The 17,430-nt window shown below is 42.1% G+C and overlaps 1 protein-coding gene across 6 annotated transcripts in view; it reads right to left on the bottom strand.

Annotated features, from left to right (window-relative positions):
• The window catches only part of CRAMP1 (cramped chromatin regulator 1), a 59,535-nt gene that overhangs the window by 21,635 nt on the left and 20,470 nt on the right, over positions 1–17,430 (bottom strand). For 5 of the 6 annotated variants that reach the window (XM_075436172.1, XM_075436170.1, XM_075436168.1 and 2 more), the window contains exons 7-11: positions 9,255–9,340; positions 8,393–8,516; positions 7,206–7,287; positions 3,190–4,434; positions 596–773 (exon numbers count right to left, since the gene is read on the bottom strand). In XM_075436172.1, the coding sequence (XP_075292287.1) occupies positions 596–773; positions 3,190–4,434; positions 7,206–7,287; positions 8,393–8,516; positions 9,255–9,340 (1,715 nt within the window). The remainder of the gene's footprint in view (positions 1–595; positions 774–3,189; positions 4,435–7,205; positions 7,288–8,392; positions 8,517–9,254; positions 9,341–17,430) is intronic. The other variant, XM_075436171.1, reaches the window with a different exon arrangement.

Here is a 17,430-nt window from a genome sequence, read left to right as displayed (position 1 = left end):
TCAAATTGCTCATGGTCCATTGCTTCTTACAGCACAGGCGTGAAAAGCACAGCATAAGAATCTCAGTTGTTCCCAGTAACCCTCAGACCTTCACAGACTTTTCTAAAATCATAAAACATTCGCTGGTAAATGCAACTGGACCGAAGAACCGAACTGTCATGCTTGGTCTGCATGGCTAGGGCTTACAAATTATAGCAGCTGTACCTTCTATTAAAAGAAAAGGTAATTCATAATCATTCTGTATTTTACAATGGCAGAATGGCACAGAAAATTTTCAGTAATTATCAACAAACTTTACACCATATATTTACTCTCCTGCTCTGTCAGCCTTCACTCTCTTGAGATCCCATACCCTGCATCAATCAGCTCCTAACAAATGCCAGCATCTTCTGTAAGAGTGACTTGTGAGAGTTCTTCCGGATTGTAGACTGTATTATTGACATGCACTGTTTTTCAAGATTCAAAGACGTACTGAATTTAGAACAACTCTAAAGCAAACTAAAACATACCAGTGTTCTTAAACTGTCAAATTCATAATCATGGTATGAGGTACTAATGGTCTGATCTCTTGAAATGAATTTTTATTAATACTCACCTGAGGAGCTGGCAGCAGCACCAGGAGAAAAAGTCTTGTTGTTGCGAAGGGCAGATTGATTTCGTGCACAACCTGGACTCCTGGTGCTGATGGCAATCACCTTTCCTGGAGGAGTCAGTGACTGCTCCTCTTGGGCAGGCTTTATAGGTGACGTGGCAACAGAGTTCATCTCAGGCGTCTAAAAATGCACGCACATTGTAACAATTATATTGTTTATATTATATTGTTATACAACAATTATATTGTTTACAACAACTATATTGTTAAACTCATTCTACTTGGGAAGCTTAAAAAGAAAATTTTATATACTACAATATCTTGAAGTACTATAACCAACACCTCTTGTTTATGTGCTGGGCAGCTGAAATTCCCTTCCTGTGCCTTTAGCGGTGTTAAATGTCATTGGTTCAATATCATTAATTCCCGTTACAATCGGGTGAACACTCAACAAGTTTCACACAGTGTGCTGGACCACCCCAGAATAAAACGAGAGATGCGAGTAAAAAAAAGAGTGAAAAAAAACCCTAAACATAGATTTGTTAGTTACAAAAAATGTGTTATTTTTAATTCAGTGAAAAACTGATTTTCATAAACTCCAACCATCCAGAAGGCTCCTCTGGTTGGAAGTATACCTGGACAAAAATACTTTGCTCTTAATTCTAATCAAGTAGAGACCCAATAGTTTTGTATTTTTTCCCATCTCTTCTCCTATTTCGTACTGTAACACAGCAATAGCAAGAGGCACATGGCAAAGTGCTTTACTAATTCTCCAGGCCTATCCAGTTATTTCATTAAGTTGTTTAAACACTCTTCTAGAAAATGCTCCCTTTTTAAGGAATCTGTGTGCAACCACAGGCGTAAAATTACCACCCACACTTCACTGCAATGCAATTTGCTACAGTTTATTTTATGCTGGTAATCTTCATGTAAAGGAATGAACCACAACACAGCTGGCCATTTTGGCTTTGTTACATATTATCTTGAGAAAGTAGCAAGGATCTAGACAATTAATCCTTTCTTCTGTTGAAGTGCCCTGTGGCAAAATTATTATAGTTCCTGTCATTATTTGATGACATGCAGAGGATTTAAGAGATAAAACTTTCAAAAAGTCTACAGTACTTTCAGTTACGCAGTAAATATCATCCTCGCCTCTTGAATATATGTAAGTCCCACGACATTCATTGCTGCAAGAAGAATATTCTCTTTTCCTGAAACGCAGCAAGTATAAAGTGGTATTTGACAAATAAAAGGTTGCGTTACTTTTTATTGGAATGTACGATAAGGTACCTATCTGAAAAAGCTCCATTACTTTCCAGGAGCACTGCATGACTTTGATTCAGACACTAAGAGTGCTAAAGTGACAGGAAAATGTGCAAATAGTAACTGCTGGGTTTTTCCCTCCCCCTCTATCCCTCTCCCCTCATGTCTAAGTAGATGTCCTTCTTTCTAGTTAGTGATTGTTTAATCATGTCATCCCTGGCTGTCACATGTGTCACCAGAAGTAGATGCCAAAAGAGGTGACATTGTTACATATCTGTGATACGTCAGACCAAAAGTCTTTACAGTTTAAACAAAGTCTGTATCTGGAGCTGTATCTGATCAAAAATGGTTTTAAATTCATAAAATCCTAAATTCTATGTCTAGAAAATCAGGATCAAAAGGAGCTTGGGGGGGGGTGGCCTGTAAGTCTGCATCAACAAAGATCAGAAAACTACGTGTGTTTGGGAGCAGTGATATATTTGCATCCTACACTGAAATGTGACGCAAATTGTATTATTAGCTCACCCTATCTCCATGACAGGAATTAAGACAGATCTGTTGAATTCAGTGTCTTTTGGATCTTTAAAAGGATGTTTTACTAAGTTTCAATTAGTTGTACTAGGTGGAAATGGCTGCCCAGGTATCACAGGGGCCGATCTTAAACGCTGGTTACAACACACAGGAAGGAAAGCAAGTTCATTGCCCAGCTGTCTGTCTGCCTACGGAAGAAGGTATCTTTTTGGGTCTGTTAAACAACTATCCCCAAGTCTAGGAACTTCAACAAAAACCACTGTGGCAGGCATAGCTATATTGACTATGCTATCCTGAAGAAGTAAATTCTTTTCACACTTAGACTTCGTGTAACTTGAACCACGTAACACTGGAAATTAAGGGTTGCAGTTTTCACATGGAATATTAATCTCACCTAGGCTCCCTTTGTCATCTAGGCTCCATTTCCCACAAAAGATTAGACCAGTTGATCTTCCAAGGTATCACCCAACCTAGCTGTTCTCTGGTTCTATGAACCTGAGAGAATAGAACCTACCTAACCTCATGACTGATCTTCCCAGTGGTCACATTAAATGTTCACTGTAATACAACTGAGACTCACAAGCAAACCAGAAACTAAAAGGTAGTGCAAAAAGCAAATGAAGCACCTTGAGGAAAAGTTCACTCTGTAGGAAGCCGGGTTGTGGTGGTGTTTTCTTAAAACACACGGATGTCCAAGCTCTTGACAAGGCTGGTCACTGATTTACAATGAAAATAGGACTGGGTAATTATTCCCCAGATCAAATGAGAGTTTAGCATCTGGAGTATGAACAAGAGCTACTTACTGGTTTGGGATTGACTTCAGTAGAGATGAGTTTTAAAAGGCAGTTTAGGAGTCTCTGCTTGTGAAAGGTGGTACATGCAGGAACAGCACTCGACTCAGATGTTTGCTCCCTAGCATCCTGGGTTTCTGGCTCCAAGACAGCCAACCAGTCATATTCCAGCTGCAACTTGTTCGGTTTGCCCATCATGAGGTAGACTTCAGCCAGCGTAAGGCTCTCAGAAGTTCGTAGACTCCATCCTTCTTCTCTAACCTGTTGAGAAAGCCGACTTGGATCATCCTTGAGAGACTTTGTACTAGATTGTCCCTGAGGTGGAAACGAGGAGCCCAGCTTCTCTTGTGAATCCTCCATTACTGCATCTGTTATATCCTTGGAACAAGCATCAAGCTGCTGGCCCTGAGTTTCATATCTGCATGGGCCACTACCAGGTGAAGCCACACCACCTCTCGGCAGCTGTGAATAGGAGTCAGATGTCTCTGTGCTCCTCCCGCTTGGGAAAGCCACGGGAGAAGTATCACCAGTTGCTGGAGTAAAGTCTTTCCCATGCAGTTTGTCTGTGCAAGAACATTTCTCTGGGACGATCAGGTCCTGACAGGACTTCATGTACCGCGGGAATGGATCAAGCAGAGAGAGTTCCTCCACATCAGGGATCTTACTGCAAGCACAAGCTGTGCTGCATGTTGGTAGCCCAGTTGCTTGGTCACTAGCCAGGGCCTCTCTGCCCACCGCACAGCAGGCCACTGAGCTCAGTTTTTCATGGTTCCCTCCTGGATCCTGAAGTCCAGAAGGCGGTTTTTGGAGAGAATTAGTGATGCCAACATTTGAGGCTGTTCCTTCCACCAGGCCAGTCTCTGGGACGCCATCTTCAGTGCTTGCAGAAACTTCAGCTATGGGCTGAGAGGTTCTGCTTGACTCTGTAGTGCTCTCTGCCCTTCCAAGACCCTTACCTTCTGTTCCCCGTGCATATTTTAGCTGTCCCCTAGCTGTCCCCTGACCACTCTGTATGCCTAGGATTTGTGCAGGGGGTAGTAAGTGAGAGTCTTTCGTGCTCTGTTTGCATTTGCCAGTTTCCTGCCAATGCACTGTGCAGAAAGCCTTGGAGTGGACCACTCTGGCTACTCCAGGCAGCGGAGTGAGTGTACAGTTCTCTCCTGGAAAGAGATGGAGCATCACTTTCTCCTCCGAGAAGCTGCCTCTTGTTTCCGAGTCTCTGGAGTCTTGAAGCTGCCGTTCTTCTAGTGTTTTACGCTAAAAATGATGTGTCAAAGAATACAACAATCATCCGTCCCTCCCAAACAAGCACCTATTCTGCAAATTTTTTTTTAATTAGAAAAAAAAAGTAGCTGATCAAGGACATGTTCCTTATTCAGCATAGATATGAAGACTCTATGATCAGAAATTAAGTCCTTTTGCGGTGTTAAGGACTACACTGAAGAACTGTTACAAGAACAAACTAAATCTCTGTTCCAGACAAAATTACTTATCACTGCTTTACATAACATTGTAATTGTAAAAAAACCTAACTAACCAACAAACCCCAACAAAACCAAGCAAAAAAACCCAGTGCCATTGCACAGCAAAACAGACTCCCCTTTCGGTGCAGTAACCTCCATCTTACATGCCTGTGAAATCCTAAGTTTTGAGCGCTCTGCTGCTACTTTATCCAGATTCACAGATTAAAAACAAAAGCCTGAATTAAAGGACTAAGAACAGAATACAGCACACCAGTCAACAGGAGAACAGAATGGCTGTCAACTCACAAATCCTACTCCATGCAAGAACAGCAATCTCATATCAACAGATGAGGAGAAGGCTGAGGTACTCAAAAACTTTTTTGCCTCAGTCTTCACTATCAACCTCTCTCCTCGCCCCTCCCTAGCTGATGGGTTGCAAGATGGGCACCAGAGGGGCAAAGCCGCTCCCACTGTAAGGGAAGTCCAGGTTCAGGACTACTCGAGGAACATGAACACACATAAGTCTACGCGACCTGACAAGATGCATCCCAGAGTCCTGAGGGAATTGGCTGGTGTAGTTGCCAAGCCACTCTCCATGATATTTGAAAGGTCATGGCAGTCAGGCAAAGTTCCTGATGATGGGAGAAAGGGAAACATTGTGCCCATTTTTAAAAACGGTAGGAAGGAGTACCCTGGGAACTATCGACCTCTCAGCCTCCCTTCTGTGCCTGGGAAGATCACGGAACAGGTCCTCGTGGAAGCTGTGCTAAGGCACATGGAGGACAGCGAGGTGATTTGAGACAGCCAGCATGGCTTCACCAAGGGCAAGTCCTTCTGCCTGACCAACCTAGTGGCTTTCTATGATGGCATGACTAGATCAGTGGACAATGGCAGAGCTACGGATGTGATCTATCTGGACTTCTGTCAGGCTGTCGACACAGTCCCTCATGACATCCTTTTCTCTAAATTGGAGAAATATGGATTTGATGGGTGGACTGTTTGATGGCTAAGGAATTGATTGGAAGGTCACAGCCAGAGGGTAGCAGTTAACGGCTCGATGTCCAAATGGATGCTGGTGACAAGTGGTGTCCCTCAGGAGTCCATATTGGGACCGGTGTTGTTTAACATTTTCATCAATGACTTAGCAAGATCGAGTGCACCCTCAGCAAGTTTGCAGATGACATCAAGCAGTGGTGCAGCTGACACATCAGAAAGATGGGATGCCATCCAGAGAGACCTGGACGAGCCTGAGAAGCGGGCCTGTGTAAACCTCATGAGGTTCAACAAGGTGAAGTGAAAGGTCCTGCAGCTGGGTTGGGGCAAACCCCACTATCAATACAGGCTGGGGGATGAAGGGATGGAGAGCAGCCCTGCCAAGAAGGACCTGGGAGTACTGGGGGATGAAATGCTTGACAGGAACCACCAATGTGTGCTCGCAGCCCAGAAGGCCAACCGTACCCTGGGCTGCATCTCCAGCAGCATGGCCAGCAGGGTGAGGGAAGTAACTCTGCCCCTCTGCTCTGCTCCGATGAGACCCCACCACGAGTACTGTGTCCAGCTCTGGAGCCCCCAGCACAAGAAGGACATGGAGCTGTTGGAGCGAGGCCACGGGAGACCACAAAGATGATCCGAGGGCTGGAGCACCTCTCCTGTGAGGAAAGGCTGAGAGAGTTGGGGCTGTTCAGCCTGGAGAAGAGAAGGCTGCAGGAAGACCTTACTGCAGCCTTTCAGTACCTGAAGGGACCCTACAGGAAAGATGGGGAAAATATTTTCAGCAGGGCTTGTTGCGATAGGACAAGGAGCAATGGCTTTAAACTGAGGGTAGATTTAGACTAGATATAAGGAATGTATTTTTTACCACAAGGGTGCTGAAACACTGGAACGGGTTGCCCAGAGAGGCAGTGGGGGCCCCATCCCTGGAAACATTCAAGGTCAGGTTGGATGGTGCTGTGAGCAACCTGGTCTAGTTGAAAATAACCCTGTCCATTGCAGGGAGGTTGGACTAGATGACTTCTAAAGGTCCCTTCCAACTGAAAGCATTCTATGATTCTATGGATCAAAGTTCAGAGGTGGGGATGTTGTATGGCTCAGACAGCGTATAGATACATAACAGATAGCAGCAGCTACTTAGACAAGTAGCCTAAGCCTTCATTTGGTGAAACCACATAAAGCAAGTGGGAAGATCTGTCCTTAATCTCTTTGTTGAAACTGGAAGCAAAATCGTCAGTTATTATCCAGGCTTCTATGGTGATCACCCACCTATAATGAAACAGACTAAGCTCACTGTTTAAGGAAATGAATTAAAGGCAGTGAGCTTCATATATCACTAACTAGATTTTCAGTGGATCATAGTAGAGAAGACTTGAGGCAAAAGTGGAATATTATGGGATTTCCCACGAAAGACTCCATTAGTGATGCTGAGATACTGACCTCCACTTTTACTAAGCATGGGCTGGTAAATTTATGAGGCAGAACCACATTTCCAATGCAAAAATGAACTTATAATAGGAAGGGAATTGCTCCCAGGACAACGCATACAGAACAGTCTAAGCAGAAAAAGGATACGATACGCACTTCATGGAGAGCCCACTTCTGCTTCAGGAACTCAATGAGGCTGGAGACCTTCCGATGTAACTCCACAATCATCCTGTATGCAAGATAAACAAAGCAAAGGAACAAAGAAAAAATGTCAGCGGAAGTTCACATCCTCAATCCAAGAATGCAAATTAAGGGCAGAAACTGGCATTCTGTGATACAAGCACAGAAAACACAGCTACCACTCCCAAGCTCCAAGAAAAAAAACACAACAAAAACATGTTATCCCACAACTTTAAAATCTAGGTAACTCACAATTGAGAAAGATCTGAAAGCCTATCAGATCAATCTGATTGCCATGATTCACAATACCAGTTTCTCCAGATGGAAGAAGATAGGGAAAGACGGCAGGATTTAGCTAAACCACAAAAGTGCAGGTAAGGCACAAAGCTACGACATGAAGTACAGAAAGAAGGAGAAAAAGGGACACCAAATCCCCCCTTAACATCTAATTCTCGCTCTCAAAGCATTTTATAAAATTAACCGAATGCTAAAAATCTTCATTCTCCTCTCTGCATGATCTTTGGTGATTATACCAAAGTACTATATTTGAAAGAACAATCAGCATCACAGAGGTCTCGTGTTTTCTGCCCCAGGTTTTGGACTAGATACACGTACTAGGATGAACAACCATGTTTTTCACACAAACCACAGCACCAACGACATTTTTCAGGGAGGAGGTTAAGCTACAAATGCCTTCCTTTCTGCTAGTATCACCATGTTGCAGTTGACATGTTCAGAGTCTTGGTGCAGGTGTCTCTGATCACTGTTTTACTTCCCTCCCCTGTGCCTGTCTCATGGTACACTCAATACAAATTTTAGTAGAACTAGTGCTGCGTATCTCCACTCTGCTCAGACAACTGGGTGTAAGTGGCACAAAATATATTCATTTCCAACTCCAGTAACTCCTATCATTACTTACATTAAAAGGTATAAAGAAGAACAGTAATCTAATTTTCAAGTCTGATCTCATGTGTACAATAATCCTGTACTCTGTGTGGAGAAAGCGTTCACAATGAGTACTTTTAGGCAAACTGCATTATCAAAGATGAACTGCCCAGCTGGCAATGAGAACCCTGAAGAGAGAGGAAGATGCTAGAATGTTGCTCATATATTTCCCTATTCTATTCTGAGCACCAGAATCAGTTGTTCATTACCTGAGCCGTGGATTCTGGGCAAGCCTCTGTACTCGAGCCCATGCATGATTATTTCGTGGCTGCAACTCCACAGGGACCTTGAGAGGAAGACGTACTGGCTTCTGGTCCTCTTCATCACTAACGCCTGAAGGGAGATGAAGCACAAAGGGCACGGGTCAAAGCAAGGACAACTCAGTCAGAACACTATATGCTGTTGCAGGAAAAAAAGCTTCACAGACACCAGCATCACCTACAGACAAGCTAGGCAGCTCAGCTTCACCAGCAGAGGCTGCTTCCTTAGATTACCTCCTGTTCCAATACAGCTATTTTTTTCCTTGGACACTGCAGTGGTACTGGAGCTTACAGTTGAGCAAGCAGCGTGAAAATCAGGTGGCCACAAACTTCGAACAAGTACAGTATTTCATACCTTTAAACTGCACTGATTCTACTTACTGAGGGGGAAGGAAGAGGAAGGACAGGAAAAAAACCGACCACACATAGCTGAACTGGAGAAGGTGAAAAAAAGTCTAAAATGCTCAATGCTAAACACACTACTGCTTATTCACTGGCACAAGGGACTAAACTTTGCATATAGTGAAAGCACAACTGGTAAAGCAGTAGCGATCTTCTCTGGTGTAGCTATTTCCTTTTCAATTTAGCTGGTGACATACTCAAGACTTAGAGCTGGGTGGGTCCTAAATTTATTGGGATTATGCAAGCAAACAGGGTAAGTAAGACAATAGGAGACATATCTGTGCCCAACACAAATGTGAAATAACACAAATTCCCCTGCCAGTGATATACACATCAAAACAGGCCTTCTCTTTCATTTTCTTCCGAACATCTGTCAAAACCCTTTCACATTCCAGCCCCTCTTACTTACCATCTGGATCACAGAGTTTCTTCAAAGCCCTGCACATCGGAGCTTTGATACGAAGGTTTCTGCCTTTGTAACGAACAGTCGTAGCCCTGAATACATTTAAAGAGAAGTATTTACAGGCACCACTAACAAAAGTTTGTGAATACATACCTGTTAGGGACATAGAGTCAAATACAGTCATGGCTATAGGGATGAACAAAGAAATATACGGGTTTGCCGCGCAGATTCACAAGAGCATTCAATCTCTTCTATTACCATACTTTTCATTATCAAAATGCCACTATTGTGACTCTCTTCTTCCAGACTTTCATGAAACACTGGGCTGTCCACTGAGGGAGGGACTGCTATTGGATAAAGCGGACCAGAATTATGTTACTTCAGTTGGAGAGTACCCTCAGAGACAGCTTCTTCATAAAAGACAGGTGGTTTTGCTTTAGTCTTCTCTTTATACTCTTAACTTATAACTATGGGAAGAAAAAGTCTAAAGTCTTTGAAGAGTCTTCCATACCAGAATATCAACACACATCTGTTGCAGAAATGAGGTCTAACAGCTTGTGCAGGAATCTGAGAAAAGTAACTTTTACAGTATGATTTCACCGGGTTTTAGCTTCAATACCCCATTAACAGCCATAAAGATCCTTAAAAGCTAGAAGCCATTTCTGTTTCACACAGTGGAACTATTTGACTTCTTCACTTAGCCCTGTTTTCTTTTTTGACACTTAAAAGGCAGGCATTGAGACCAACAAAGTTACTGATGGCAGTATTTACTACCAAGTACTTCAGGCAGTAAGCATCAGCTAGAATAGAAGCAGCAGGATTGAACAGAAGCCCTTGCAAGTAAACTGAAAGAAATTATGGAGAATATTCCTACAGCAGGATTTCCCCCCCCCCCCCCCTATGCTGTAAGGAAGGCAACATCAGACAGAAAAAGCCCTTGTCTACACTGCTAAGAGGGAAATTTGCAGAAGGACAGCAGAAGTGAAGCCAGACCTGAGAAGATGGAGTTGATGATGCGAGCAGCTCAAAAGTTTCAATTACTAAGCTGTGAACTTCTCCAGAATCAGAATATCCCAGGGCTGGAAAGGCAGATTTCCTCAATCTGTACTGAGCTACCAAAAGCTAGGGTGAATACATTAGCCCTCACTCTTTTTAACAAGTTCCGACACAGAAGTAGTGATGGCTCAACTAATGAAAAAAGGAGAAGGCTCTCAAGTGCTGTAGAAAAACTAGCAATAGTACTATTTAGAAAATAAAAGACCCAAGAGTTATTTGCCTGATTGTAAACAGTGCTTCCTATTTCCACATCCGCAACAGCAGACAACACTACAGCTGCTGCAACAGAAGCACTGTTGTTACCGTTCCTCCTTCAACTTAACCCTAAATTTGAATTGTTGGAAACTTGAACTGTTTGAAGATAGTGGGTCCCACCAAGTAAAACAGTCAACCTGTGCCAGAATGACTCTTAGAGGAGGACACAGTAACACTTCTGGATATCTAGTCAACAACATAAGGCAACAATGAAAGGTAGAACTTCCTCCTGGTCATTGCAATGGACTCCTTAGCCTTAACGCATGAGGCTCAAAATCCTCTTCTCAAATGCAGATATGATTGTATCAGAAAAATCAGCATTTTTTAGGAAACAACTCTCCTGAAATAAGTTTAATGATATGCAGCTAGCACCCTCTCTTTTTCTTTTTTTGAATGTTTAAACAAACCAAGTTTCAACACAAGGGAGCACAAGATCAGCAGGACTCAACCCAAACTCACTTATGTCAAGTTAACAGGGACTGCATTGTATAAAGACAGGAAACTTGACTCCAAATCCTGCTGCTCTCAAATTCAGTGGGTCAATGTTTGGACAACTCTCTTGGATCTGAATCTTTAGGTGGAGAATTCCCACTTTTCTTCATGAGCCCAAACTTTGGTCTCAGGCAGCAGTCAGAAGCAGCAGCCTAGTATAAAAGTGCCTGGTACAAAACCTGAAGGATTTGGCAGAACCTAGAGAATTCACAGTAAATAAAAACTCTAGATACGTATTACATTTCTTTGTCCTTTGCTTATTATTATTTCCTCAGAGAACAGTAACCAAAAAAACAGCTGAGGATTAAAAGTCTAACTTTTACTACAGCTCTTCGAAATCTCTCTTCCTGTTACATTTTTACCCTAAAATAACACAGCCTCATGATTCACAACAAATACCTTTTCCCTGAAGCTACAGGAATTCAACAAAGCTACATTTACTCTATTATCAGTAATGCTGTTCATCACAGTAAGTAATTTTACAAAGCTCACATTGAGATGATAGGATGCACGAATGCACTCAACCGCTAGAAAACGCTAAATCTAGGGATGTGATAGAACACTAACAAAATGGAAAACACTGATAGAATGGAAAACAATGCTGCTGCATGAACATGCCAAATTTATTGTCTTCCTTGTTCTAGCAAGGAGTTAATTACAGCATTACAGCAATCAGAACTGCCATAATGATTTCCTTGTTTGTGAAGACATGCCTAGATGTTCCCTCCTGTTCTAGCGGCAAACAGCTTCATAACAGCCTCATATAAAACCCATGAAAGTCAGTGAAAATAAATCCCATAATTCAATGCATCTTGAAACATATCGCTAAATTGCGAATTTACACTACTTTAGGACAGCAAAATTTTTTGACTACTTGTGAGAGCCAAGACTCTCCTCCATCTTGATCTTAGCTAAAGCAACACCTTTTTATCTAATGTGCATTTGAAGCAGCTGCATGCAAGTGACGAGTTACAAACAGCATTATTGTTATAACTTTGACAGTGTAAGAGTGTAAGTGAGAAGCGGCTTGTGGTGAGAAGCATTATTTCTTCTTAGACTAACTGATATGACCACATCTCCAAGCGCTATGGAAATCATTCCACCACATGACTTCAAGGTACCTGAAAGCAGGGTCTGAATGCTCAAAAGGCTACTTGATCACCTAGAACAGCTAGTTCGATCAAGAAAAACACGGAAGAAAAGCGCTGCTGTTCATTTTCCATATTTTTTTGACAATCTTAAAGAGGCTAACTAGTTGGTCATAAAGCATTTGTTACTAAGTCAGCCTTCCTGCAAGTTGCTCCTGATCAATTTGCTAACTATCTGCTCAGCTGCACCTTGGGTTCCAGATATTCACTGTCTGTTACCACCACAGAGCAGCTCACAAATGAACAATGGATCAGCACCAGAAACTCCTGGCTGCATTTGTATCTGTGCTTAAAAGCTAGAGAGGAGGAGAAAAAAAAACACCCACCAAAAACCTAGGACAAAAGCCAGAAAATAACTGTCAAAAGTATATTACGGAACACATTTTTTAAAAAAATATAAAAATCTAGGATAAAAATCATGTTGGAGGAAAGAAAACAAATGCAAAACTGCTAGGCAGCCCTGAAAGGGGAGCAGGAACTACTCTGTTCCCCAAGTACAGAGCGAGAACGGCAGAGTTCAGAAGTTAGCAAGCAAAGTACACTGTTCAGTAAACGAACAGCGCATAAAAATTGCACAAAACAATGTTAAAAACATCAAGTAGAATTTTTCACCCTGGTACAACAGTACTCTTCCACAACTACAGCAGTCAATACTTTTATTTTCATTGTTCCCTAAAATACATTTTAGAAGTAGCATCCCAGCTCTCTAGATTCAGATGTTCTGCTTGGAGAGTCAGGAATAATTCTCCTAATTCCCTTTTCCATAAAGTATGATGGGTTTCAAGCAATCTAGGGAGAGGCTAATAATAAGTTACTCTTTACAATAACATAAAATTAGATATATTCAGATACTGCAGTTTCCTAACTGAAATCCATGGCTAGGAGGCTGGAAAAAGAATAGTTCTACTAATTTAAAAGAAAAGCACAGTAAAAAGGAGACAGCCTGCAACAGAACTATTCTTAGCTTAAAAATACTTACTTTCTTCTCTTCTCTTACCTAGATCCTGGATGCTTCCAAATGCAGAAAACGGTAGAAGTTATTCTACTGAAGATGCATTAAGAACTATACGTATAAATTGACACCAAGAGCATATTCCACCTACTTAAAAAAGATCTGTTTTGTATACAAATTTTTTCAGGATGAATTGCTATTTTATTATCAAGATTTTTAGGGAGTTACAAATTCCCCCTCAGCATGCCAAACAGCTTTTACGAGGAAAACAATGAAGGATCACTCCCACTGCACACAAAGCACACCCAGGAACGAAACCAGACAGATCAATCAGTATCTTAAAAGTTTCTGTCTTTAACGGTCTCTCTTACTTGTGATTACAAGAGTCTTCCAGGGTGACGGGAAAAACCACATATGCTAACAGACACTGAGTGGTACTGTGCTTTAACAGTTGCGTTATTCACAGAATGTCTTAAATGATGTGTTTATTGTGGTTTGTTCTTTTTGAACTCGTCCACAAATCCTACAGATTTACAGACATCTAGAAAATAATCATACTTCTTCAAATGTAGCTTTTTATTAAAGATTGTTGCAAAACGTAAGTTAAATAAAAATGTTTCATGCCTAAAAGTGAAACTAAACAAAAAATTAAACCAAAAGTTTTACTTAAATGGGTTTCTGAGCGGTTCTGATATACTGCTGTAATCTGGGTTTCTTGTTATATACCCTCATCACACAATCCAGCAACATATCGTTGCTGTAATAAAAAACTAACAACAAAGGACTGGGCAGAAAGTGATTCAGATTCCCTAGAACTTCTAAGGGAGGTTTGTTTCAGTTGTCCGGCTTAGCGATTCTGAAAACTTCTTTAAGCAGCTTGTGTGGGCCAGTGCTGACATGAGTATGACAAGTCTACGAGGCTAGATGGGATCCACCCAAGGGTGCTGAAAGAGCTGGTAGATGTGATTGCCAAGCCACTTTCCATCATCTACCAGCAGTTCTGGCTAACTAGGGAGGTCCCAGTTGACTGGAAGTCAGCTAATGTGATGCCCATCTACAAGAAGGGCCAGAAGGAGGATCCCAGGAGCTACAGGCCTGTCAGCCTGACCTCAGTGCCGGGGAAGGTTATGGGGCAGATCATCTTGAGTGCCATCATGTGGCACACACAGGACAACCAGTTGATGAGGCCTACTCAGCATGGGTTTACAAAAGGCGGGTCCTGCTTGATGAACCTGATCTCCTTCTATGACCAAGTGGCCCGCCTAGTGGATGAGGGAAAGGCTGTGGATGATGTCTACCTAGACTTCAGCAAAGCCTTTGACACTGTTTCCCACAGTATCCTCCTGGAGAAATTGGCTGCCCATGGTTTGGATGGGCGCAAACTTCACTGGGTAAAAAACTGGCTGGACGGCTGAGCCCAGAGAGTGCTGGTAAATGGAGTTAAATCCAGTTGGCGACTAGTCACAAGTGGTGTTCCCCAGGGCTCAGTGTTGGGGCCAGTCTGGTCTAGTATCTGTATCAAAGATCTGGATGAGGGGCCAAGTGCTCTCTCAGCAAGTCTGCAGATAACACCAAGCTGGGCGGGAGTGTCAATCTGCTTGAGGGTAGGAAGGCTCTGCAGAGGGATCTGGACAGGCTGGATCGACGGACCAAGGTCAACTGTATGAGGTTCAACAAGGCCAAGTCCCAGGTCCTGCACTTGGGTCACAACAACCCCATGCAATGCTACAGGTTTGGGGAAGAGTGGCTGGAAAGCTACCTGGCAGAAAAGGACCTGGGGGTGCTGGTCGACAGCCGGCTGAACATGAGCCAGCAGTGTGCCCAGGTGGCCAAGAAGGCCAGCGGCAACCTGGCTTGCATCAGGAATAGTGTGGCCAGCAGGAGTAGGGAGGAGATCGTGTCCCTGTACTTGGCATGGGTGAGACCGCACCTCGAGTACTGTGTTCAGTTTTGGACCCCTCACTACAAGAAGAACATGGAGTTCCTGGAACACTTTCAGAGAAGGGCAATAGGCTGGTGAAGGGTCTAGAGCACATGTATTGAACAGGCTGCCCAAGAAAGTGTTTGAGGCACCATCCCTGGAGGTATTTAAAAGACATATCGATGCAGAGCTTAGGGACATGGTTTAGTGGTGAAATTGACAGTGTTAGGTTGATGGTTGGACTCAATGATCTAGACGGTCTCCTCCAACCTAAACGATTCTATGATTCTGTGCTAAACTACTCAGATCAGTTACAAAAGCTGACAGAACAATTCTTATCCTCCCTTGCGTTTACAAATACCTGAATTCTGATCTATTTTCTGAAAGATCCCCGATTCAATCAACTACAACTGTAACAAAGGTTGTGGACTAGCCTGATTTTACTGAAATTTTGAAGACAAGTTCAGAGACATATAGCCTTAACTTCAATGACCAAACAGGGACGTTTCACACAAAGGTTTTGCCATTACTTGAAACAGCCAGTTGATTAAGTTTTCAGGCACTATTTGGTAACTCTGACCTGCTCAGTTAGGAGCATTTTAAATATGGTTGTCTTCTGAGCGCCTCACAGGCTCACTTGTTTTTCCACGCACCATGTAACTATTACAGAAAGCAAGAGATTATGTGTAACATAAAAAAAATAAGCACTGAATCAGAATGTGTAATTTCACGGTCTAGACTCACGCTGCAAATAAACTGCCAGCTAGCCCCTCACAATCTTAGCTTCTCTTGACCTTTTTCACCAATTAAATGAAGCTAATATTTACCTACTTCAGGAGAAGATAATCAGAATAATGCATGTTCACACTGCCCTTTTTAATCACTTGGATTCACTTTCACTCAAGATATTCAACATAGCAACAAGCCTTACAAAGCCCACTGCGCTCAGAGGAAAAGAAGGAGTATAACACTCGAAACAAACATGTTAGGAACCAAAAAAAAAAAAAAACTGCTTACAAATAGAGAGGAGGACCACAGAATTGTAACATCACTGAGCAAGATGGAAAGTTTAATCTAATGAAATATATACAACGTGTTTGTTTGTGTGAGATATGAAGCTGCCCTGCACGTGCAGGGGATGAATTCAGATGGTGTAGACATCCAGGTGGTAATGAAGACAAAAGCACGTTTCACTGTACAGTTTGCTCCTCTTCAACTGATAAGGTTTACCCACCAAATGGATTAAGAGATGCAGAAAAGAAAGGGAAACAAAGATGCGTCTTCCATCTGGGAGGCAAAAAGCCTCTGGTAGAGCAACTATTTCTGAACTGCCTAAGAATGTTAATATTACGTACACTCTAGTTTTTGGTTAGAAGATTAGCATTAATATTTTCAAATGCAAAGACTCCTGTTTTCAAAATGGTTTGTTACAAGACTGGCTTTTACACAATGAACACCTAGATTTCATAGAAATCATCAGCCCTCATTAACAATTAGTTATAACTAAGGCCTTAATCATGCAAAGTGCTAGACTGATGCTACTGCTTGCTAGAAGTCATCAGTCTCATTCATTACGGTTTAGTCTATTTGGATGACACAGTATTAGAAAGGCTCTCCAGTACAACACAGAGAGACCAAAATGACTGCCTATATCCTGAACTCTAGAGATATTCAGGACACTAGGGCAAAAAGGCGCATCCCATCTCATTTTAATTGATAACTCCAATTTAAACAAGTAATTTGCTTTAAGACTCCTTTTGTTATATGAAAAAACTTACTGCGAAAATTGTCTTAATTGTACGAAACCCAAACCAAACTGCAATTTCTCTTCTGATTTCAAACATTGCAGTTAACAAAAGAATGAAACAGTGATTTCATAAATAATCACATTCAAGACCTGCAACACAACAGCACACTGTACATAGGGCATCTCCCAGGAAATTAAGGTTAATAAACTGTAAGGAATTCATTTGGAAACTCGGTTTGTGAACAAATGCCTGTTGAGTAACTACAATTTCAAACAAAGCTTAATGATCACACTCCTTAAAATAATATCTTTTGAAAGAGATTTCACTGTAGAATATACAAATTCTAAAAGGGGGACTACTTCAGAAAATTTTATGTACAAATATATAAGGTATTCCCTCGTTTCTAATAGTACAGCAACTTCTAACCCCTTCTGTATTCTAAAAGTACATTTCCAGGACTGAACCCCCAAATCCCGGAATTCTTTCTTGAAGTGAGAGAGAGTATTCGTTCTTAAAGTCAAGTAAACACAGAAGCAACTGACGGGCTGAGGCCCACGGTTTGCTGGAAGTGTTGTTTCAGGTCTTAAAGTGAGGACTTGTGAGCTCTGCT

The sequence above is a fragment of the Opisthocomus hoazin genome, chromosome 15 (assembly GCF_030867145.1).
Source record: "Opisthocomus hoazin isolate bOpiHoa1 chromosome 15, bOpiHoa1.hap1, whole genome shotgun sequence".
NCBI lineage: Eukaryota > Metazoa > Chordata > Aves > Opisthocomiformes > Opisthocomidae > Opisthocomus > Opisthocomus hoazin.
The sequence above is the reverse complement of the archived record's forward strand: the minus strand, read 5'-3'. Positions and strand labels throughout refer to the sequence as shown.